This window comes from Periplaneta americana, chromosome 2 (genome assembly GCF_040183065.1).
Source record: "Periplaneta americana isolate PAMFEO1 chromosome 2, P.americana_PAMFEO1_priV1, whole genome shotgun sequence".
Taxonomy (NCBI): domain Eukaryota; kingdom Metazoa; phylum Arthropoda; class Insecta; order Blattodea; family Blattidae; genus Periplaneta; species Periplaneta americana.
Genome location: NC_091118.1, coordinates 91736689 through 91763788, shown reverse-complemented (window position 1 = coordinate 91763788; position 27100 = coordinate 91736689). Strand labels below are relative to the sequence as shown.

General features: G+C 33.9%; 1 protein-coding gene across 1 annotated transcript; it reads left to right on the top strand.

Moving 5' to 3' along the window:
- The first annotated feature begins 200 nt into the window (after positions 1-200).
- On the top strand, positions 201-22685 carry LOC138694425 (endocuticle structural glycoprotein SgAbd-8-like). Its single transcript, XM_069818123.1, has 3 exons — positions 201-327; positions 12643-12776; positions 18452-22685. The coding sequence occupies exons 1-3, from the start codon at positions 307-309 to the stop codon at positions 18729-18731; spliced, it is 435 nt and encodes a 144-aa protein (XP_069674224.1). The 5' UTR covers positions 201-306; the 3' UTR covers positions 18732-22685.
- Positions 22686-27100: the final 4415 nt, after the last annotated feature.

Genomic DNA, 27100 nt, shown 5'->3' with positions numbered 1-27100 from the left:
ATGAGATCTGATATTTATGAGGCCGGAACATAAATAAAGCAAGTGTACCGTTTATAAAGATAATCATCCTCACGGGCATCAACATGTGGGCGTGTCCTGCGAGACTCCCGCCATATTTATCGTGCCTGTCAGCATCTTGCGTAGAAAGTCACCCCAAACTCCCAGACTGCAGACACCGATCCCAGGGTGGGGAGGACATTTGATTTCAGGGTCCTAGACCTCAACATGTAACGGATATAAATAGCGGGGGCAGAGTATGGCTATTACTGTTCTTTTACTGCCGTCAAGTGTGAAGAAAACACAGAAATGAAGACTACAGTCACACAGGTGAATAAATTGCTTCTTTCACATAGTCTATAAATTACATAAATGACAGATTAGACTAATCCTTGAATTTCGATGTAGTTAGATGTAATGCACTATTATTTTAGGAAAAACCGAATAATCTTGGTGATGTAGGAGAATGGTATATATAAAAGTATGCTTATGTTTCCATTCAATTGTTAAATTTAATGTAAATATTTTACATTTGTTTTCGCTTACATGAACATTATTCTGCATAAATTTGTGTGAATTCATCAAATGTAGTAAAAATTTTAGAATATTTATTGCCGAAGGGATAAGATGACTTCCCACTCGAAATATCTGACTTTGAATCCCAAAACAACTAGATCCAATCCTAAGTCAGTTGACGGTCAAGTCCTGTGTCGTTCATGGTAGCAAAGACTGCTTTAGAACAAGACGTCTCTAAATAGTTCGGTTTTCGAAAGTCAAGAAAGATTTGAAAGTCCTCTAGGGTCCTTAATAAGTAAGTTTATATAAATATAATAAAACAGTTTTGTTAGAAAAATAGGGTTTATTCAGTAATAAACCAATATCAAAATATTCGGATATGGCCATCATTTTTCCCCTATCGTCGGTATTTTTTTAGAGGATAAACAGCATTCAGAAGAAAATCTTGCGAAAGATCTTAAAATTGTTTGCAAGCTCCCACAATAGCAACAAATTTGCAAGGCCCATAACTCAATCCATTTATAGTTCTGAATTTTTCATTGCTAATTTGCACAGGTATAAATTTTCACAAAAAAAATATGAGCTCACTCACTCAAGAATGGCTTGAATTGTTATTTATTTCATTTGCCAGAGTAACTATAGTGGAACACTTTGGAATAGAAGTTTGTGAAAATAAAATAATCTTTCCTGACTTTTAAATAACCCAATATTCACTATCGTCATCAATTATAAATAACCTCTTTAGTTGAAAAGTGCATCAGACAATTATTATTTCTGAAGAAGACGGTATTGGATTACAAGTATATAAGGAATATTGTCATTTCTGTGACCTGATTCGCCATTCCATCACAATCAATTACGTCATCAATTTAGAGAGCAATGATAAAATGTTAATATAATAGTACCATCTGTGGAGAATTTTATCATCAGTTTCCTATGTCAAAATAGGTCTTACATAGTACACAGCCAAATACAACTCAGAGATATAAAGTTACATTAATTTAGACTAAATCTTTGTCCGTACTATAGATTACAAGTAACAATCACATGAGCTGACTTTGGCCACCCAAACCTTAAGTAAATAACAATGTTATGAACAAAATATAATGCAGTTGAACGTTCAGGAAGTATGACAAAGTATACGTTTTCATCTCTTTATGTAAATATTTGTAACTTTATTTCTTTCTAAGAAGAACATTTTATGACAAAGATTAATGTTGGATTAGATTTTCTACTAATATTCCAACTTAAATTTCATCAACTCCTACCATTGTTACATAATATTACTGAAAAATATTTTACATATTTTACATTCACATTTCTTTGGGTTTCCATTTTATAAAATTAACAGAGATTAGGTGTGTTTTAGAATAAGGTTCTTAGGAAAATATTTCGGACTAAGAAGGATGAAGTTACAGGAGAATGGAGAAAGTTCCACAACGCAGAACTGCACGCATTGTATTCTTCACCTGACATAATTAGGAACATTAAATCCAGACGTTTGAGATGGGCAGGGCATGTAGCACGTATGGGCGAATCTAGAATCCTTTGAATCATATAGAGTGCTAGTTGGGAGGCCGGAGGTAAAAAGACCTCTGGGGAGGCAGAGACTTAGATTGGAGGATAATATTAAAATCGATTTGAGGAAGGTGGGATATGATGATAGAGACTGGATTAAACTTTCACAGGATAGGGATCGATGGCGGGCTTGTGTGAGGACGCCAATGAACCTTCGGGTTCCGTAAAAGCCATTTGTAAGTAAGTAATATAATGAATAAGCAGAAATATTGACTTGTAAATTTGGTAAGAACGTTTCAACATGGGATACTAGATGTAAGTAAATAATTCTGAATTAAATGATTTGGACTTAAATTTTTCTCATCAAACCAATAAGATATTTCAAACTACAAGCAAATACACTGTTTAATATCAAAAGTTAAGAAATTAGAAAGCATGTGCTCTCAAATTGGAATTGTTTTCAAATTCCACGTATTTATATTTTAAATTTACTTAATCTCAATCTTCTCATAAATTTCAATTTTAAGATAAGTTACTCTTGCAATTTTCTGCAACAAAAGTACACATTTTATAGTGTAGGTATACGACATTATTATATAGAAAAGTTATATAGTCAATTATTATTAGTATCGCTCATACCTACAACTCAGCGGATACTGTTCCACTCCCATTATAGACAAGAAGATATTTCTTCTTCCAGTGGTGACCGGTTGTGTAAATTACTATGTGTGCGTCATGTTTCATATTAAGTAGTGATCTTGTGTCATCCTCATCTCACGGCCAAGTTGTAGGCCTACCGAAACAATGAATATTTAACATGGATTCAAAATTATAATTGAGAACAGTATTAACTTTGAAATATGATAATCGTATTGTCTGTCAATTATTTACACAACGCATTGTATTCTTCACCTGACATAATTAGGAACATTAAATCCAGACGTCTGAGATGGCCAGGGCATGTAGCACGTATGGACGAATCCAGAAATACATATAGAGTGTTAGTTGGGTGGCCGGAGGGAAGAAGACCTTTGGGGAGGCCGAGACGTAAATGGGAGGATAATATAAAAATGGATTTGAGAGAGGTAGGATATGATTGTAGAGACTGGATTAATCTTGCTCAGGATAGGGACCGATGGCGGGCTTATATGAAGACGGCAATGATCCTCCGGGTTCCTTAAAAGCCATTTGTAAGTAAGTATAAGGGAGTATGATCCATTTAAACTGCACTTTTATTTTCCGTGGCGTAAAGTAACCGGAAAGGGACATATTTATTATGTGTTAAGTATAAACATCTCATTGTGCCCAAATGCACACTTTTATTACTAGTGACAAATTTACATCTCTGAATTATATAAAAATACAAGGTAGCAAACATAAAAAAGACTATATATTGCATATATGTTATGCTATTTAAATTGACAGATTTGAATTTGGTGAATTTCGAATGTCTTTTAAGGGGTTAGGTACAGCTTACAGCAATAAATTTTTTGGAATTATTTAACATTTTTTCGTCTGATACTGTATCTTGTATAATAACGAAAATTGGTACGTGGAAGTTCAAATATCCTTTACTGCTAGGTATATGAAAAAATGTATATCTTTTTACGATTTAAAAAAATTATTTAGGCCTATGTATACTTTTTTTTCCAAAATTCAAAACGGTGGCAGTTCACTGTGCAGTGATGAGGCGTTTCCCTCATAACTCATGAACATGTTAACTTTTTCATGTTCTCTCTTTTATTTTATTGCTAAAACTCATGTTTAGAATATCATGCTTTTTCAACTGCAGTCCTTAATAAATATTTTTTTTTTATTTTGTGTTAGAAGAAAATACTGATATTTGACCATTTTTAAAAATGAATTTATTTTTTATCAGACAATCTATCAAAGGTAGAGAAGTGATTTTGCATCATATTGTAGATGTGACATGCATAAATATACACAAAACTTTCATCATACAATGTTGGATAGTTTTTGAGTTATGAGGGAAACGTTTCATCACTGCACAGTGAGCTGCCACCATTTAGAATTTGGAAAAAAAAAAAAAAATAATAATAATAATTTTCTTAAATCATAAAAATATTTTTATCATATAGCTGAAGGACAGTGTTTTACACATACTAATTTTCATAATTATACAAGATACAGTAATGGAGTGAAAAAATGTTGAATATCTCCAAAATTTTACTGCTGTAAGCTGAACCTAAACCCTTAAAAACAGGATTATTTAATGAAGGTGACTAGTGACAAATTCATACCTCTCAATTATATAAAATTGCAAGGTAGTAAACGTAAAAGAAAGGTTATATAGTTCATACAGTTAATATTATTTAAATTTACAACGTTAATTTGCTGAATTTCAAACGTCTTTTAAAAATAGAGTTATTTAATGAAGTTCAGTTAAGATTTAAAAAGTCAATACAATCTATAGTAATCTCAGTTTGGAAATACTTCTTAGAATTTCACCTTCGCTTTGATGAAGGCCAGAAATTACGATAGTCTGTGTAACTGAATATTTCCAAAATTTTACTGCTGTAAGCTGAACCTGACCTCTTAAATATAGGATTATTCAATGAAGGTCAGTACACTTTCATCTGTCGCACGACTGGCAATATTCAAGTTGTCTTCTTTATGATTAATGAAATCGAATTTATTTTGTCTTTGTTAATAAATGTATCAAATAATAGCATAATAAGCTACATATTTAATAGAGTTAGATTCCCAGCAGGTAAGCTGAAATATATTTCTCTCTCACGCTAGAGCGTGTCTATCACTTGTATTTTCCGTGTGTTACAGTAAGCAGTGGTCTTGAGTCATGACTAGAGAGTCTAGCTAATTACAAATATTTTGTGTTTATAAAAAAAAATCCACGTAAGAGTTCCACTGGAACAAGTAGACCAACCTTTATGAAGGTAATGTTACTAATAGAATTGCGAGTCATTGTTATTCTGAAGTAAAAACGAATACATCTTATGTAAATCGAGTCATCATGTACGTCCCAAGGATATCACTACCTTCGACGTTCCGAATTGATTCATCAACATAAATAGTTCGCTCCAGACGGGAAGAATAATTTACATGCTGAGAAAGTGGGTGCCGACTCTCTCGTAGGCGAGAATCCTGTGAGATCCAGCTGTGTTCTGACAACTGACAGGTGAAGCTCCTACATGTTAATTTTAAAGTTGACTTGTGATCTCACAGCTTTATTCCATCATGACTAAAAAAATATATATGTTTTATCATCGTACTAGACATACGGGGTATAATAATGCTTTTCTTACGATGGAACGCACCGGAACGCCGCCGTTCTGGCAGATTTTCTTAAATTTTTCATCGCGGAATACAGAAATGTTCCATTTCCGCGCCGCCAATGTATTGTGAAGATTATTCCAACTCAACTTCCTTATCTCTCCACTGAGATCATTACTGCTAATTAACATCATTAGGAACCTGCGTTTTATTAGAATTGTTGAGCTTCCTTTGATCAACTTCAAGCCTGACAGTATGTTAAATCCTGGTTGTTAAAAGGCTGTCATGCTGCAACAGATGTCACAATGAAAGAGATTAAGAGGAAAGGAGAAAATACTAAAGAAATAGCTATACTCTGAAAATTCTAGGTAGCCTATACCGATATGTAGCTTAGTAAATGCCTTTATTGCAAACCAATAATTTATTATTTGTTAACCCAAATTGAGTCAGTTTATATTAACACGAATTACTTCTGAAAAGTGCATTGAGATGTGAATAGAATTGATCTTTTATGAACTTCGTTTAGGCCTTGAATTCCCGCTGCTCTGGACAGCAATCATCTCGCCGTCCGATCATATTTTTCTCTAGGAAAAAACTAATAATAATATAATGTAATTTTCATTCATAATGTTCTGCCCAAGGACAGGTCTTTCACTCCAAACCCAGCATACTCCAATCTTTCCTATTCTCTGCCTTCCTCTTTGTTTCTCATATGATCCATATATCTTAATGTTGTCTATCATCTGATATCTTCTTCCGTCCCGAACTCTTTTATCGTTCACCATTCCTTCCAGTGCATCCTTCGGTAGGTACTTTCTTCTCAACCAGTGACCAAGACAATTCGTTTCCCTCTTTCTGATCAGTTTCACCATCATTCGTTCTTCACCCACTCTTTCCAACATAGGATTGTTTCTTATTCTGTCTGTCCATTTCACACGTTCCATCCTTCTCCATATCCACATTTCAAATGCTTCTAGTCGTTCCTCTTCACTTCGTCGTAATATCCATGTTTCTGCTGCATACAATGCTACACTCCACACAAAGCACTTCACTAGTCTCTTCCTTAGCTCTTTCTCCAGAGGTCCGCAGAAGATGTTGCTTTTTCTATTAAAAGCTTCCTTTGTTATTGCTATCCTCCTTTTGCTTTCCTGGCAGCAGCTCATGTTACTGCTTATAGCACACCAAAAGTATCTGAAGCTGTCCACTTGATCTACTGCCTCATATAGAATTCGTAAGTTTACCGTCTTTACTTTTCTTCCTATGACCATGGTCTTCGTCTCGTTGGCATTTACCTTCATTCCATACTGCTCACAGCTGTCATTTATCTCCAGTAGCATATCCCTTAGTATCGTCTCCTATTCTGCTAACAACGCTATATCATCAGAAAATCTCACACACTTTATTCTTCTTCCCCCTACTATCACTTCTCCTATGTTCTGAAAACAGTTCACTAAATCTTCCAAGTAGATGTTGAACAGGGTGGTTGATAAAGAGCATCCTTGTCGTACTCCTCCTCCTATTTCACTTCCTTCAGACATTTCTTCTCCTATCCTGACTTTGACTCGTTTCATATAAAGGTTACTGAACAGCCTCCTCTCTTTCCAATTCATGCCAATTTTCTTCAGGATCCCCAGCAGTTTATTTCAATCCACTCTGTCAAACACCTTTTCTAGGTCCATAAATACCACATACACTTCTTTATTCTTTCTACGTATCTTTCGCCGATTGTCCGTAGTAGTTCAATTACATCTCTCGTACCTTTTCCCTTCCTGAAGCCAAACTGCTCTTCTTCCATTATCCTTCCATCTTAAAATATAAACGTCGATTCAGTATTCGCAGAAGAATATGATATCAGGCTGATAGTCCTGAACTCATTACATTTGTTGGCATTATTTTTCTTCTGTATTTGAAGTAACACTGTCTCTGTGAAATCTTCGGACCAGTCGCCATGCTCATCTATTTCATTGCATAATGATACAATTTCGTTCTTATATAATATAATATAATATAATATAATATAATATAATATAATATAATATAATATAATATAATATAATATAATATAATATAATATCTATACTAATAATAAATCTGTAGCCGAAATTTTTCTGGTAATTTTCGATTTTCCAAAAATAATTGGTCCTAACATATATAATTAACTACCCTGAAACCGAAAATCGCTTTTTTGAAATTTTTGTTTGTATTTCTGTCTGTCTGATGTTTGTTTGTTACCTTTTCACGCGATAATGGCTGAACGGATTTCGATGAACATTGGAATATAAATTAAGTGCCCTGTAACTTAGATTTTAGGCTATATGGCATTCAAAATACATTATTTAAAAGGGGGGTTATAAGGGGGCCTGAATTAATTAAATCGAAATATCTCGTCTATTATTGCTTTTTGTGAAAAATGTTACATAACAAAAGTTTCTTTAAAACTAATTTTCGATAAGTTTTATTCCTTGAAAAATTTTGATACAACTGATATTTAATGAGATAAACGAGTTTTAAAATTAAAATAACTGCCATCTAAGGCCGTGTAATGAATTAAAAAAACAAATGACTTCGTCTATAAGGTGCCTTGGACAGCAACAATCGAAAGCTATGAACGAAAGCCCACAGAGAATGTTTCTGTTTGTATGAAGTAATATCGGAAGCTAAATTAACAGATTTGTATTATTAATTATTACTTCACCATTGGAAAGTGTAGATTCTCTAGATGGACATAATGCTATAATGTTATTACAGTAACTTATGATATGATATAATATAATATAATATAATATAATATAATATAATATAATATAATATAATATAATATAATATAATATAATATATAATTTAATATATAATATAATATATAATATAATATAATATAATATAATATAATATAATATAATATAATATGTAATATTATATAATATAATTTAAGTTATTTGAAGGGTTCAGAACCATAGTGGGCCAAGCGCCATTTACTGAATACGTAGAAAACAAGGGTTAAAATTAAGTTATTACCATAATTCAATGGAAACCTATAACAAGTAAAATAAAATATACACATTAAATCTAAATTATGTCAATCTTCATTAAACTATGGTTGCATGTAATAAAAATTAAGAAACATGTTAAAGGAATTGTCATTGCACCAAATGAGTGTCTCTGGACCAAAATGATCGCATTTTAATTATTTGGATGCAATTTAAATTAAGTAACATATTAAACGATTTATCCTTCTATCAAACATGAATGTTCCCTGGATCAAACGTCCTATTTTAATTATGTAATTACTTTATATTTATTTCTAACGGGTGCAGCGGAGCGCACGAGTACGGTTAGTAATATAATATAATATTAGTACATTACGCAACGAGCCTATAATGATAGTAATTAAGAATCGAGTATGGATATTTATGAAACGAGCGCAAGCGAGTTTCATAATTTTCATACGAGTTTCTTAATTACCATTATAGGCGAGTTTCATACAACTTTTTATGCTCGACCATATTTCTAACTTGAAATTACCGGTATTCAGATGTATACATTTTCTTTGTATCTGACAAGATCGGAAGTGACCTTGTTCTAGGTCGTGAATTGTGAGATGTGCACAGACGCGAAAGTATTGATTTTTTCCGAGGAACAATAATGTCATTGACCTTGACGTAGTCCCGTTAAACTTGATAATATTATAACCTTGATTACTGAATTCGACATTGAAAAACGAGATGACAAATTGAATTTATTTGAATATTATTTACAATTAACGCTAATTATTATAGTAAAAGAACATAACCTTCTGCGACAGTATTGGATTTCCAGCCTCCGTGACTTTTCGCTAATTCTCTTTCGATTGCATATCCGAGAATAATCGATACTTGCGGTTTTATAACTGTACAAAGCTGACTTGTCATTGGCTGAACAGTTGTAACCTGAGTCGTCATTGGCTGAAAGACCTGACCTTTAATGAGTAGGTTTACTTTAATGACATGCATTAAAGGTCTGCTACCAGATGTATAATTACTACATTTCGGCATGGTCGAGCATAACATATAATATAATATCTATACTAATAATAAATCTGTAGCCGAAATGTTTCTGGTAATTTTCGATTTTACAAAAATAATTGGTCCTAACATATATAATTAACCACCCTGAAACTGAAAATCGCTTTTTTGACATTTTTGTTTGTATGTATGTCTGTCTGTCTGTCTGTCTGTATGTTTGTTTGTTACCTTTTCACGCGATAATGGCTGAATGGATTTCGATGAAAATTGGCATATAAATTAAGTTCCCTGTAACTTAGATTTTAGGCTATATGGCATTCAAAGTGCATTACTTAAAGGGGGGTTATAAGGGGGCCTGAATTAAATAAATCGAAATATCTCGCTTATTATTGATTTTTGTGGAAAATGTTACATAACAAAAGTTTCTTTAAAAATAATTTCCGATAAGATTTATTCCTTGAAAAATTTTGATAGGACTGATATTTAATGAGATAAATGAGTTTTAAAATTAAAATAACTGCCATCTAAGGCCTTGTAATGAATTAAAAAACAAATGACTTCGTCTATAAGGGGCCTTGGACAGCAACAATCGAAAGCTATGAAAGATAGCCTACAGAGAATGTTTCTGTGTTTGTATGAAGTAATATCGGAAGCTGAATTAACCGATTTGTATAATTAATTATTATTTCACCATTGGAAAGTGTAGTTTCTCTAGATGGACATAATGTTATAATGTTATTACAGTAACTTCTGATATATTATAATATAATTTATAATGTAATGTAATATTATATAATACTAGCTGAAAGTACCCGGCGTTGCCCGGGTTTTCCTTTCTGCTTCTATTTTTAATTAAACTGGTTATTAAATTTTCGGAAATCTCGGAAACCTAACTATACACAACCAAAACGAATTGTCTTTACTAAGCTTTCCTCGCCCATAAAGATGATTCTTTACTTAACGTCACTAACATGAATTAATGAACTCCTTAGCCAAATGCCTGCCAGGAATAACTCAATTTAAAAAAATTGTAAATCAGGCACCGAAAAGAAAACATTTCATCATGTGCCTGACGTTAAACTGTTGTTTTAAATTTATTTATATATTTATTAGTTTTTATTTATTTATTTATTTTATTTATTTATTCTGGTGTAGTTAAGGCCATTAGGCTTTCTCTTCCGCACCACCAGAAATACAAATAAAGTAATAGAAAAATCAAACTATAAGCAACGAAAATATAATTCCTTCTCCTCTTTCTGATCAGTTTCAGCATTGAATCAATATATACATATATAATTTAATTTATATTGGAAGATATTTTTACTTCTTGAACGCTGTACACCCACTTATATCATACCCAGTTTTTTTAAATATAACTTGAAACTATATCTCATAAATTCAGAACATATTATATTAATTCTAATTTTACACACAGAATACAGATAAATATAAACTCGCAATAAGTCATTTTTAACATAAAGACTAATATTCTGAGAAACGTATAGGCCTACCGGTATTTTAGAAATTAAGAGATTTTTATTTCCACAATGCTTAACATTTGCAACGTGAACAATAATATTTTGTGAATTAATACAATGTTATTTTCAGTAGGCTTATGTACATTCACATACCACATTAGCAACATGACAAAAGTATCATTGAATTGCTTATTGATATGTGTAAAATATTTTTTTCACTTCTTTGTATAAAATATAGTTGAGGATGTAAAAAACACGCAATTTTTAAGTTAATGTCTGCAACTTTGAGTAACTGTCCTTGAGCTTCATTTTAATATGGCCATTACAAATGCTTGTGGCATTGATATTACAGTTGAATGAGTATCCTAGCAATACGTGGAATAAAAACATCTCCTTTTATTTTTGCAGTTTAATATTGCCAATTCTACATTATTACGTTTCGTATGAGCTTTTCACACCAATTCTTATTCGTGCATAATTTTGGTGGGTCAATATTTCATAATAGTACTATTGGTTATTCAATATTAAGTAAATTATGTGGCAGCAATCCTTGTAGTTTCAAAGAATTCTAGAATTCAGTTGTATAAAACAGTTTGCTCACTATCTATAAAACTGCATCGAGAAATTCATAATACGGTCCTGGACTGCGTAAAGATACTTATTGTATAAATTATCTAGTTTTAGCCTTCATGATCTGTAACAACAATGTAATTTAATTTCGTGTTAAAATTTCCATGGCCTCGTGAAAGTCGATGTTGAATATAACAGACAATAATAAAAAACAATTGACTATAGAAGATTTTGCGTTTTAATATTATACATGAAGATTTGATCTATTTATTTTTATTTTTTATAATTTTAATGAATTTAACTTCCATTTGCACAATTTTAATGTAGCCTATGTTCTTCTCCTGGTTATGAAGATTAAATGTGCAAACTTTGGCACATATCGGTCAAAGCGTGTAGATTTGTATGGAGAACATACATACATACATACATACATACATACATACATACATACATACATACATACATACATACATTCAATTTTATATATTAAGATAATTTAAGTTATTTGAAGGGTTCAGAACCATAGTGGGCCAAGCGCCATTTACTGAATACGTAGAAAATAAGGGTTAAAATGAAGTTATTACCATAATTAAATGGAAACCTATAACAAGTAATATAAAGTATACACATTAAATCTAAATGATGTCAATGTTCATGAAACTATGGTTGTACGTAATAAAAATTAAGAAACATGTTAAAGGAATTGTCATTGCACCAATGAGTGTCTCTGGACAAAAATTATCGCATTTTAATTATTTGGATGCAATGTAAATTAAGTAACATATTAAACGATTTATCCTTCTATCAAACACGAATGTTCCCTGGATAAATTTGTTCTATTTTAATTATGTAATTACTTTATATTTATTTCTAACGGGTGCAGCGGAGCGCACGGGTACGGCTAGTAATATAATATAATATAATATACCTCCCCTGTTATGTGACATATGAGTCAAGCCCTTGTCATTAAGCGTGCTGCGTCAAAAGTAACGAAGTACGGTAGTAATCATATCAAATATCATTATGTCATATTAAAATTACAATCCTTCTCGAGTTAACAAAACTGAATCAGTCATGTTCACTGTTACAAATAGATGATTACTGACATGCAGTAGATTATAAACCAGGTATTGTCTTATTAGGGCATATGAGAAACTATTATGAATGTACATTATCTATGTATCTAATTGGGTGAACTAATGCATTTTAGAGGCAGAAGTAAGATCTGCCAAAAGACCATGCGTCTTGATTACCATTTTCAATTGTCAAAATACCAGAAATGGATCTTGATATTTTATTTGTTCTTACAGTTGGCATTCCTGGCCTTCGTGATGGTCGTGTCTGCGAAACCTCAGTACCACGGAGGTTTTGGGAGTTCCAACGATCCCATTCCAATTCTGCGACAAGAAAATGAAGTTAATTTCGACGGCAGCTACAGATACAGGTGTGTGGGTATTAATTCTACTAAGACCTCTTCTTATTGCAAATGGAGTTTTAGAATTTTTTTTTTTTTTGTCTTTTAATCGACCTGACACTAAATAAACACACTAATGAAATTTCACGCCGTAAATTTAGCATAATGCAGCGCTCCCACGTAAATTTAAAACTCAACATCTCTCATCCATTAGGTTTACACAGCAGACTTGTTATACAATCCTCCTTCCCCATTTTACAACCAAATACTCGTATTTTGTACTGGAACGGATAAGATGCTTGCAGCCCATATGAGTTCGGTTAGTTTCAATTTGTTCTTTATTTGACTAGATTTAAATCGGAGGGGCTGTTCAGATACAATAGGATAAGAGATATCGGAGCAATACTGAGATTGAAAAATCTTCTCCAAATCCACCTTGTTTCAAGTCTAAAAAAGTTATTGATTATCCAAATAACGAGAAGCCGTTAGCTGATTGAGCTGCGAGTACATCTACTAACTTATTCATAAACCTTAGTCGTGATCTGGAAAAGCGACACTTTGATGAAGTCAGTGTCAAGTTATGAAGTGTCCATTGGCTGTATTTAAAGTAATAATCCGTATCAATTTCACTTCAGTCCTTTCATTATTACAGCATTATCAGTCCACAAATCTTGGTAATACTTCAATAACTAAATTTCTAAAATTGGATTAAACCTTAATGTGTCTTTTGTTCATTTTTCATTTCTTTGTATATTTTACGTAGCGACTCTCTTGTTGCTCGTTATATGTACTAATTATTTCCCATACTGGCATTAATAATGAAATTGATGAACAGTTCGTGTGGTAGATAATGTACTGTAATATATTTTGATGCAATAGTGTCACACTCTCTTCTCCTTGAGTCCCATTTTGTTTTATTTCTTAGAGTGCAGTTTCTCCGTTTTGTAGACATAGAAATAATAAGCAATTATCTGCCATAGCATTTCTTCCTCTACACGCATGTGTTTTCATGTCAACATGAGCAATTAACTTTTTGTTTACTATCAAGTGGTAGTCTACTAAATAATGTACCAGCTTCTTTCAGCTCAATAAGTTAGCAGATCCACTCATAGCTTAATCAGCTAACGGCTTCTCTTCATTACCTGGATAATCAATCGATTTTACAGATTCATGATACAAGATGGAGAAGATTTTCTATCTCAGCATTGCGTGTGTTCAGTAATATACTCGTATTTCTTCAGAATGTTACACACACAATTAATGAACAGCCCTTACGTACCAATATCGTTTATCGTATCTTTATCATTACTGCCAATGATGTCTGGTACGCTATCATTTGGATCACTATGTATTGCAGGCAGCGCATTTTTGATCCCAAACGTACAGCGGATCGAGTAGTTTCTTCTGGTACATCTATTACGTCATGTCGATGCATAACGTGGCTTGTTAGCCATAAATGCATAAGCAGGGTAGTATTGTAAGCAGGTACGCATAGATTATGAATCATAGTACAATACAGGCGAGGTTCACTCAGCGACGGGGGTAAAAGGCGGTCAAGAGCGTGGTGCCGGCCACACCACCTCATTCTAGTGCCGAGGTCATGGAAAGCATGGGGCTCTACCTCCATGCCCCACCAAGTGCCTTCATGGCATGTTACGGGGATACCTTTACATTTATCTTTACAATACAGGCGCTCCATCGTCAATGTTGTAATTATGTAAAACATCAGTTACAACTACATTGTGATCTGATTCTAATACTGAATAAGTTGCATTTTCATTCAGACTTTTGTGTTAATATTATTTTAATTTATCAATCTATGTTACATTGTATTTCATTTTGATCTGTATTTTGTATATATTGTGAAAAATGTAAATATCGTTAATTTGTATATTGAGAATTACCACGGTCGCTTTGAACCGTGCCGTTACGTTTACCACCAAATTTAACTAAATACACAATGTCACCAACATAAGAACATGACGTTACAGTGGCGTAGTTGGCGGGAGACATTTTTTTTCTCTCTCTTTCTCTGCCTCCTTCGTTCTGAACATTACTGAGAGATAGCACCAGTGTTAGCTACAAAGTGTATTTGCGCAAATATATTGCAAGTAGATTACGTGACTTATTACGTGTCTTAGATGAGAGTCTTGAGACAAAACAGTTTTGTGCTATATTTCTTCTTTTTTTTTCTCTCTCTGTCTACCTCCTTCGTTCTGAACATTATTGAGAGATAGCACCACTGTTAGCGACAATGTGTATTTGCGTAAATATTGCGAGTAAATTATGACGAGTGCCTTAGATGAGAGGCTCGGGACAAAGTTTTGCTTTAGCGCATGCGCGGACCTCTCATGCAGTTGGAGCGTGATCCTTACTTGAATTTATTTTCGCGTGTACATTGCAGATTAAATGATTGAGATCCCTTCTTGGTCCGGTTACAGACCTTGCATTTACGAAGGTTAGGTTAGGTTAGCTTAGCTTTTGTTAGGTTAGGTTAGCTTTGGTTAGGTTAGGTTAGCTTTGGTTAGGTTAAGTTAGGTTAGCTTTGGTTAGGTTAGGTTAGGTTAGCTTAGGTTAGGTTAGCTTTGATTAGGTTATGTTAGCTTTGGTTAGGTTAGGTTAGGTTAGGTTAGGTTAGGTTAGCTTAGGTTTAAGACGGCGCTTATTCCGTCGGATCCCGGCCAACTAGTCACTCATAACGAGTGCACCTCAGCACATGTGTGGACTTCAGTCCTACGTTCATAGACATCTATGACATAGTGCAGAGGGCGGTCACTAGAGGGAACTCAAGAGTTGGAACTTAAACTGAGACGATTCTGTCCGGCGCAGGGGTGGGTATCCGGTGTGGCTTAGTGGATAAAGCATCAGCACGTAGAGCTGAAAACCCGGGTTCAAATCCCGGCACCGGAGAGAATTTTTCTCCGTTGCATTACTCTTTCATCTTATAAAAGTAATCAAAACAATATTATAGTACAAAGTAAAGTTCCCTAGGTATATGTTTTAACTGTAACTAATATTACATAATAAAACATTTTTCGCATTATGCTTTTAGGTGATATTGGTGCGCAACTTTCTGTTATCAGAATATTAAATTATCTCGAAATCTGCTGAAGCTATAGAGCTGACGTTTTACCAACACATAGGCACATATCTTTGTTTTTGATGTAACAGTATTTGCTTTGTTAATTCATTTCCTTACAAACATTTTCCATGCGAATATTTTCAAACATTTTAATACACTATCTTCAGTAATACGTATTTACGATATATTAGATTTACGAAAACATTGTTTTAGTACCTGTAAGGCTACTAAACAAACATATCTGAAAATTTCACTTTTCTCTAAAAAAAGTTGAGAAAATATTCCTTTTGAATAAAAAAGCAAACTTGTGAAAAATGAGCTTTAAAATTAAAACTTACATTCTTATAATGCACTTATACTTCTCAGACAAATCTAAAAATTAACATGGATACAGTTTTAATAAGTTCTCTTCCCTTTATCCATTGAATCAGTGCTGGCCATCCCTGTAAGTACGACCAAGCTACATATACTACCTCTTTCGTTGGTCTCATTCCTTTCTGCTGTAAAGCGCTCAGGCTCTCCTGGACTCTAAAGCGCGCGCTTGCTCCTATGCGCATCAATTGACATCACTGTACTAACCGGTAACTTTCCTGTTTGGGAACGAAAATGCGCTGCCTTATTATATGATAAAACCTCCTGTTTTGTTTAGATAGTCATTGAAGTTGATTTTTTTCTATGTACTTAATTATTCACAGAAAACTTCAGTTTCACCCACTTTTCAATCCCGTGCAGTGAAGCAAAATTAGGCCTACCTATCACTGTTAGATGTCATATATTTACATCGTAAAACCATTATCTTTTCATTGAATTACGTAGGTCTATAGCTGTGTGTGCTAGCTTTATATAATTATTAATGATTGTGGTCTATACATACAAAAAATCTCAGAATATCACATTATGTCATAAATAATTCATTCTTGGTCTCCTCCCATCCCTTTAGTTTCTTTCAATTTTATGCTTTATTATTTTATCCTACCCAGGCGCATTTATTTTATAGAAAGTACATTTTTATTGTAATAATTAAGGGAAGATATGCAGCTGTCCTACACCGCCGATGTTAAATTTCTTCATTCAATGACTCTTTGTCTCTATCTCAGGAACTACATTGAAGATACCGCACTGAATTTTTTACAGGATAAAGATAGAAGGCTTCTAGACTAAGTGATGCAGATTTATCAAGAAATAAAAGTTGAGTTTATTTTCTTATTTTTTTACATAAAATAATTTTCCTGAGTTGTTGAGTTTATTTTCTTACTTTACATAAAATAATTTTTCTGATGAAACTAAAATATACATAGGTACATCACTTAGTGTGCGTCAAATTAATTATTTCATTATTTTTAATATATGCTTAAAATTTCATCCATCTGTAATTTACAGTTCTTGGGAAAATTGGGCATTTACAGTTCTTGGGAAAATTGAGCAGTTGCATAAAAGAACATAATAAAATCAACTTTATTTTTTAAATTAAAATCTTTTTTGATAAATCAGCAACAGTTTGCTTAAAAACTCTGTATCTTTATCTTGTAAAAACTTCAGCACGATTACTTCAGTAACTCCTGAGATAATGGGAATTAAATAATAGATCAGCGCATTGGCTGTACAAGGTGGTTGATCTCCCTTAAGTGTCTTGTATACTGCATTTGTAGATTTTCTATAATAATCTCTCCCTTATCGTAATCTGTGTTCATCTATTCAGTTATTTTCACTTTGAGGAGATTTATGTCTGCAAGTAAGGTACATTTAACGTACTATAGCAGTGGTCGTCAACACTCGCTGAAATGGGTAAAGGGTAAGCGGAGCCGTCCCGTGTGCCCCATCATGCAGCAGGAAGAGGTAGAGAGCATACCCGCTAGCAGCTACGAATCCACCATGGTGCAGTGTGTTCTCCGCGGGTAAGAGACGCTAGCCCCAGGGTGCTCTGTGCTGATAACCGCTGTATTATAGAGTGACTGAATTGGGTTGCCAATTTAAAGTCATCAGAACTGCTTTTATTATAACCCAATTTAAGTATAATCGTTTCCTCTGAAGACTGCCTGTATTAACCTAGACATGAAATTTCCACATTGTATTACCAGGTAGTACATCTCACTTGACCATATGTCTCAGAGGAGGAACAGTAATTGTTTGCATACATCTGAAGTCTGATTAATGTAATATGTAGCTAATCGGCGATGTATGCAATAGTCAGTGATAGGAAAGGAACTGACTACCCTATCCCATTATCTCCTGGTCTAGTTGCCTTATAAATGTGTCATGTTGGTATCACTTGTGAGATTCGGACCTGTCTTCGGATAGTTGACTAAACAACAACAACATGGATGAAGAGTCCCAATTCTCACACCCTCAGGAACTGGATACAGGTTTGATCCTAGCGTGTCATTCTCTGACTTGCACTCAGGTATTCAAACTTATTCTATAATCTCTAGAATTTTACCTTTCCGCCATCTGAGAGAGCACCCGAGAAGAGTTCAATACCGCAAACAGAAAGTACAAAAAAAAAATGAGCACAGTTGCTTTGTTTTATAAATCTCCTAGTACCTGTATGTTCATGTAGAAACCACCAACTGCCTAAGCTTAGTGATGAATGTGTTGACATTAATTCCTGTATTCACTGTTGCAGCTACGAGACAGGCAATGGAATCGTGGCGGAGGAAACGGGCTTCCTGAAAAACCCCGGCAACCCCGAGACCGAGGCTCAAGTGGCGCAAGGTTCTTCGTCCTACACTTCACCAGAAGGAGAGAAGATCCAACTCACGTATGTGGCGGATGAGAACGGATTCCAGCCAAAGGGTTCTCATCTGCCCACATCACCTCCAGTCCCAGATTCAATTCAGAGAGCCCTCAACTTCCTCGCATCTCTGCCCCCCAGCGACTCTCAAGGGCTTAACCGTCGGTTCTAGTGGACTGGACAAAGCATAACAATCCAAAGAGGATGCGGTCACAAGAGACAAAAGACTTTAAGCACAAGTGTTCAACTGACGAAAAGACATATTCGTCATTACGTACTTCGATCCATTTCTGTGCACAATTAACTGCAAATAACAATAGACATTTATTCTTCAATATAAAATGACCCAAAAGTCTGAATCTATTTCCAGGAAAGAACTGTGATGAATAAATGGCTGACACACAATACATACTCTTTTAACCTTCATATTCTGTCATTAAAATTTGTGTATATTTCAACGCGGTTACCTTGCGCGACTGTTTTCATTGTTTCACAGCTGGCATGGCAACGTCTTGCTACGTTTATGCAGTACTAGTTAATGGCCTCAACTACATCGCAGTTATGAAGCTTCAGTTGATCAATGCTATGTTTTTTTTTTTTTTTTTTTCGTGTACCTTAGAAATAAGGAAGTTACAAGTAAAGAATTGTAAGGAAGTCAACACACGCAAATGTGGGACTAATATTTTAGGAGTAGCACTATTCCTGTATGAAGAAAGATATTCCTTTATAAAAGCCATCTTTCTTAGAGAATTGGCACGGTTTTCACGTATCGTTGAACAAATAATATTCCTTTCGTTAAAATTAATCTTAACTTTTGGGTATTCCTTTTCAATGTCTTATACATAATTGAACAGAACAAAACGTGGAAATGTATTATGGTTAATATGTGATTGGTTGTATATATATTATAAATTTCATTTCTAACTGGCAGTTCAATGGAAATATAACTTTAGAAGACAATTTTTAAAATTGTATTACAAACATGTCAAAGTCCATATTTTTAATTCTTCTGTTAGCTTAGGATTAAGAAGTGGATTCTTTAGATTTCTATACAACTACATTATTTAAATTACATAAATAACTATATATATCGTCATTCCTGAAAGTTATTTTGCAATCATTTTCAGTGGACAATTCAGTAAGGCACTCAAATGCAAACTTTTTTTTCTTATAATTAAATTTTTCAAACATAGGCACATTTCTATCAAAGTATTGTAATTATCTTTTTAAACTTTTCACAATGATGAATCAGTCCATTAGGGTCAAAGCGATACGTCATGAAAGAACCCAAAATATTAATTGTATCATCATATTAAAACAAAACAAAAACAATATATAAAAAAATTGGGGGTTTGTGAATATAAATATATTTTATATAACATAAACAAGGATTTTAAAGATTTTGTTTCTATGCAATTCTTGCTTGTGGAAATACTAAGTCATGTGCTTCAGTACTTTCAGAGATATTTTGCCTCATTTAAATATTTTGTAAATGTTGTATTTTTAATTTCAACAATTTTGTAATGTTCACAATCTCAACCTACGTAAAACATCCAAATTTATTTCTAACTACATATTTTTGGTGTTACTTAAATTTGTAGTCTATGTTTGATAACATAGAAAAATTAATGTTTTTCCAAGAGAAATTTGACGTAATGTCCCGATAGTACAAACAAGCTTGTTGCAATTTGAATTACGAGACATAGCCCTAATAATAATAATAATTTAAAGTTTCATTGGGCTCTACTATTGAAACAGAGTACATATATATATATATATATATATATATATATAGTTATATCCTAGATAAAATAAAATAAACAATATTTGAAACCATTATACATTAAGTCAGATGTCATTAACATCTAAAGTGTCTAATAAACTTTCGTGTAATAAATACTTATTTTGGTTCTGTGTAGGATGCAGAGAATGAAATGAATAGATTTTGCAACACTCATTAAAATATTATTGCGTGATGTTAGAGTTGTTTTTCACGTTAATTAGACGACACTGCAAAGCTCGACATTACAGACCGAAATTTACTAATATCACTTTATATATCCGGTACTGTATTCACTTACATGAATTACACTTTTATAATATTTTCATTTAAATTTAAGATAGGATATTTTTATTAAAATTTATACAGATATTTTATCTTAATAACCGTAGGTTTACTATATTACACAATATATTAATATAAAATTAAAAGTTATAGGCTAATTTTAATTTATGTTTTCCCCCAACTTGTAAGGTTGCCATATGACAAAGAATAATGGAAGTGAGATATCAAAAGGTAAGGTGAATCTTTAAGGAGGTGATAAATAACCTGATTTGCTGAAAAAATATTAACATTTTCCCGAAAGATTTCGAGTCTTCGAGTTGGTGATATACGTTCCTTGTGAACCTGAAAAGGGTTCAGAGCAGAACAAGATATCAGATGATAGACGACATTAAGATATATGGATCATATGCGGGGATTAGGAGGAAGGCAGAAAATAGGAAAGATTTGGGGAAGCAGGGTTTGCAGAACACAATGAATGAATACGTTCCTTTTGCTGTCATACCCTACGGACCCATTTGTCGTTTCATTTCCCTTAATATGCACTGTTGTGATGATGTACTATATTTTTATACTCTAGATAGGTTTTTCCAACTTTTAGTCCAGTTTCTTGGCCGGCACAGTCTCCAGACTTAACACTAAAGTTCTAGAGAGAGAGAGAGAGAGAGAGAGATTTTGAGCAACTGCTTCCTTAGAGTTTATTGAAATATAAGAATAGGTTATGCTTATTCATGTATTTACCATGATTAATTAGAGAAATAAAATACGAAATGAATCCGTAGAATATGATACTCATAGTAAAATTTCTTATCATGCAACTGGAAAAGGGGAGCAATTCAAAAAAATTGCATTAACATATTTTACAGCCAATCAGGTCCTCCATTGTCTTATTAACAATTGACCTTACGTTTTGAAACACTCTGTAAGAGCATAATCAATTTTCACATCATTTATTGAAACATTGGGTGGATCAGAATGTAATGTATAGCCATTACTTTTTCAAACCAAACCGAAGCCAGACATTAATGTGGTTAAGTTGTCAATAAATAAAAGATTGTAATGAAATATTTAAAATAATAATAAAATAATTCTACTCTTATATACAACAGTTTTATTTACATTAACTTATAATTTCACTGAGATTCCTCCACTTCTGACTGATGTCCAAGCCATTGCTCCGAGAGAAGAAACTACCTTCGACGTAGTAGAAGAATTGGAAATTACTTACACAAATTATATAAAACAATTATTTCAAATGCCACGTAACACGTCTGTGATATTCTGATAGACGATACAAGAAAGATGTTCGAGAATTGAAATTTTAATCTAAAGCTGCACCTACAAGGTTCAATTTTCCATACGCGTACGCATGCAATATGGAAGGAATAAAGTTTAAAACGCGCGTACAATTAAGGTTCATGAAGATTTTGTGTCCACATGGTGCGCTGTTTTGAACCTCATCTTCACTACATGTACAGTGGACTCTCCTAACTTCGACTGAATGAAATTGAAAGTTCAGTCCAATAAGGGTAGTGGGTATGGCAGGTGAAATGAATACAAATTCTTATTGGTTATCCATCAACGAATACAGTACTGTACTTGCATTTCCTGGCCGCCCCGAGACTTGTGTATGCGCTTTTAGAACCACAGTGGGTTTCGACAGTTTAGTCTAAAAAACGGCACAATTCTCAAAGAGAAAAAGAAGAGTTCATTAATTTAAATCTGTGGTTAAATATGGATGTCCTAATCAAAAAAATATTCTGCTTTCCTTCAACAAAAGTATCACTACAAGACACAGAACCAATTCCCATTGAAATGGCAAACCCATTTCTTAGTGCCCATACAGGGGTGTGTCTAATTCTCCTACGTAAGCAGTCTAACTATAGAATGTCGAACTTCTTTTCTGTCGAACTTAAGAGTTTCCACTGTATGTATATGTGCATATATATTAAATATCAATACTGCATGCGTTGCTTGAATGCTTAAAGTTGAAAGAAAAGTTGAATCAACTATGTAGATGCACTTTCATAGTATGAAATTATTTATATGTGGGTTGTGTTACGAAGTCTTACAACAAATTCACTGTAACGACATTTTCAACTTTCTATTATTGACAAAATTGTACTTCTTTTATATAGAAAGAAATAAAACCTCAATTCTAACAGATAAATGAATATCACATTTAAATACATAACATTATTCTGGAATGAAAAGTTTTACGAGTTTAACACTCACTAAAATAACACACTTTAGACTTAAGATGATAATTTTATTTTGAAAATAATACTATAAGAATGAAAATAGCATGGAATTCAGAATTTAAAATACTTCTGAAATATTTATCCAATTTATGCTTATACTATTAATAAACAGAACGTTTATGAAGCATGTGGATAGAATGCAATCAAATCAATCAAAAGGAAGAAATTAAGCAAGAGAGAATTATTAGTTAATAGGGCCTGGAAACGTCAACAAAAGCTTAATTTTTATAAACATTAGATTATAATAGAGAAACTACGTTATGATGTTAATTGGATATTTTACGACGCTTTTTCAACCCCTATGGTTATATAGCGTCTGAGTGAGATAAAGGTGAAAATGCCAGCGAAATTAGTCCAGTGTCCGAACACCGAAAGTTACACAACATTTCCTCTTATTGGGTTGAGGGAAAACCCAGGGAAAGAATCTCAACCAGGTAACTTCTCCCAACTAGATTTGAACCCAGGCCCGCTCGTTTCACGACAAGACATACTAACCATTACTAGACAGCGATGGACTACGTTATACGAGGGATGTAATATTATCAAATAAATGGGAACATATTATGCAAATCTGGCTTTCAGGTAGTAGCTCCCTGTAAAGGAGGTTTGAATAATTTCAAGGAAAAATTGTTCCGGGGCCGGGTATCGATCCCGGGACCCTTCGCTTAGCGCACGAATGCTCTCCCGACTGAGCTATCCCAGGAACTATACACGACACAGTCACCATTTTTTCCTTTATATCCACACAACTCAAATGGGCTGACAAGACGCCAGAACTCATCAGCAGATGCAACAGCATTTAATTTGGCATATAATACGAATTGAACCATGAATGTGCCATGAAATTATTCATAATATGTTATCAAGTAAATAGGTCTACATACAGTAAGTTAAAGCTTACATTGTTAAACAGTCATTGTTAATATAGAATTTAAAAAAACTATCTTGCTTCAGTTTTACTTTCTGGCGACAATTTGCTTCATCCTACATAGTACTACATCTGAACGAATCTCTAGCCAAAGTTCTCTTTTAACATTGATGTTGGTTTGAAGTAATTGTCAGAATGTCTTAACGGGCCCGGGTTCAAATCCTGCTTCGGACAAGTTAGCTGGTTGAGTTTTTTGCAGGGGTTTTCCTAGCAACCCAATAAGAGCAAATGCTGGATAACTTTCGGCGCTGGATTCTGAATTCATTTCACTTTATTTCATTCAGACGCTAGATAATTGCAGTTGACAAAGCGAGGTAAAATAAATAAATAAAATAAAAAAAAAACATTGATGGTTGCATGATTATGATGTACACTTTATCTTGTAGCTTAGTTGTAGGTATATTTCTGGTGTTATGGAAATGAAGGCCCGAAGACAGTAACTCCATACATATACGGTATATGTAGACTAATCATTTAATTTTTTATCATATAGAGCAAGGTGTCTTTCGAACTCTTCAATATATTCAGTACTCTCTTCTTGTAACAATGCTAACTTCCGTACTCGGCAAGCATATAGAGAAGAATGTGGAACGAAATTGAACAAGAGAACGACGCGCACAGTGGGGAATTTTCTGATTTAGGCGGCCAAAAATCGATTTTTGAAAACTCACTCTAGTTAAGGAAAAAGTATCATATGGCGAAGCTGAATAGTCAGGAAACAATCAACTACTCTAATTCCACCGCATAGTGCTATTCTTGAGGCCGTATAACAGTGGAAACTTGGTCATCTTTTTAGTGCAGGCCTATGTATCTTTTCTCAACATTGTCTATGAAAGGCGAGAGTTTTCAAAACTCATTTTCATTACAATCTTATGCACTATCCTGTTATTCGGCAAATTTTTAAGTAAATAAAAATACATTTTACAACCAAAAAAATGAAAGTTTGCCTTTGAACTGTATCTAAAATTTCAATGCCGGTACTTACAATTTATTATAAATAAGACAATACTATCCATTTAAGCCGGAAGCACACCAAATGCAGAATTTTATCTCACAACGAAACATTTTGTTGCAACATGTTGCAGACTTGTCGCATCCCATAACATCAAATTAAGTGCCTCTCACTGGTTGCAGCAATATTGCACAGCACATTGCATGCGCTATAACGAAGGACGTCGCTGCGCTGACCGATGTCTCGCAACTAATGATGTTTGAGTAATTTCAAATTACGCATGCGCGATATTAGAGAAACAATGATATCCTTTTCCTACAATGTTTGACAGTGCGTTGTAGATTCTGCAGATGTGCTATATTTGAGGAGCGTTTTTGCTAAACTCGATAGATGGACAAAACTACTTTTCTCAGAAGGAGAGTTTTATTGTATACACAGTTTATGTTGTGGGAAGGAGATATTTCTAATCATCCTCTACGCACGGTATGAACCGAGTTATGCAAAATCTGACTGTATAGGGTGATACAGAAGCTAAACATAATATGATTGGGATATACAACTCATTTTCGCAAAATTTTGCATCTATCGAGTTTAGCAAAAAACGCTCCTCATTTGTTTGCCAGAGATATAAATTACCGGACTCTGAGTATTATACAACTTTTCCTAATCTTGTCTTCAGCAAGTTCTAAGATGTGATGAAAAGTAGGTAACTTGATTTACTGTAGGTAGTTGGTAAACTTAACGGGAACATTTCTAAGATCTTCGACGAAACTACTAATGTCTCTTTTTCCACTCATTTGGTAAACACTGCAACATCTTTCTGGACTTCGAATAAAATGCCTCAAAAGTTTTACATCTACTTCTGCACTTCCCTTATCCTTCGTAGCTAATTCCTAAACATAAACAACTTCGAACAATAAGTAGTAAAAAACTGTGCTCAGCAATTTTAAATCTTAGGAATAGTAGCAAATTTAAAATTATATTGACGTCGCGAGTCAATGTGTCGCAAAACGTTATATCTCTACATCAAATATACCGAAATGCAATATTTTCCCTCGCAAAAAATTCGTTGACACAAAATGCTGCATTCAGTGTGCGTCCGGCCTTACACAGAACACACAAGCCGCTGAATCACCCGTTTCACGAAGACTACAGATGAGGAACTGAGACCTGGAACGTGAGCTGTGCAAGAGGGGAAAGAATGAACAATCAGAAAGAGAATTTGTTTCATTGTGGTTAATATTATATGATTCTAGAGCCACGAAAGTTCATCTCAGACTAAAATCTATCTTCCCCCTCAATACTCTTTGATGATAAAGCCGCGGCAGGTCTTTCATGCCCTACCATAGATGACGTTAACTGTTCGGGGGGGGGGGGGAAATAACTAATCCTACCTAGGTCTATAAGGACTATCCATTGGTGATACTTCCATTTTTCGGCATAAAGTGTAAGATGGAGTAACCGGGGTCAAATTTGTCGTGGAATGTATCTTGGATTAGCGTCAGGCATTAAGGGCCATTCACAATGAAAATTGAACATAACGTAAGCGTTAACTTAAGAATGTAAACGTTACGGTAAAATCACATCATTCATGATGGGGACACAAACATAACCGCAAAGATACTTGGTAACCATGGAAACATAACAACGACGCCATTTCCTCATATTCTGTCGTATACTTCAGCGCTCCACGATTGTGTACTGTTTGCAAATCAAGTAAGCATAAGCATGGAAGTTTGGAGTTTGCAAACTTCCATGTTAACGTTTTACGGTAATGTTAATGTCAATGTTTATGTGAATCATTGTGAATGATCCCATTTGATAGCCTGGTCGCAAACTTCCGTGTTTATGTTACGGTTATGTTTAATTTTCATTGTGAATGGGCCTTTACAGTCGTGTTCGGTTCAAGTTTGTGAGTATGCAAAGTTCGTTATTCATCTATGTTCGCCTGCAGAAAGAGACCTGTCGTGTTCGTTCCACCTTGTTATAAAAATATTGGCTGTCCTCTACTCCAATTCCTTCTAGAATTAACCGCTTAAGAATTTTAGCACACATCTTGCGGTTAGTTTTTCATACGAAATAAGACGAATTTTTAATATTTTGGTTGCCTCTCTCATGTTCGAACATTGCAGGATACCAACCTGGAAAGGACATTGAAAAACAAACAACTTTTACTGAAACCTGCTTTGCGTTGTATAAGTGATTAATTGATTATTGATCCAGCAACTGAACATTAACATTGTACTATTTATAATGTTTGAATTGAATTGAATTTACGGGAAGGGGCACTATGGCCCAGCACTGAGACCTGTTATTGTCTATTGCGCTAACCCTCAAA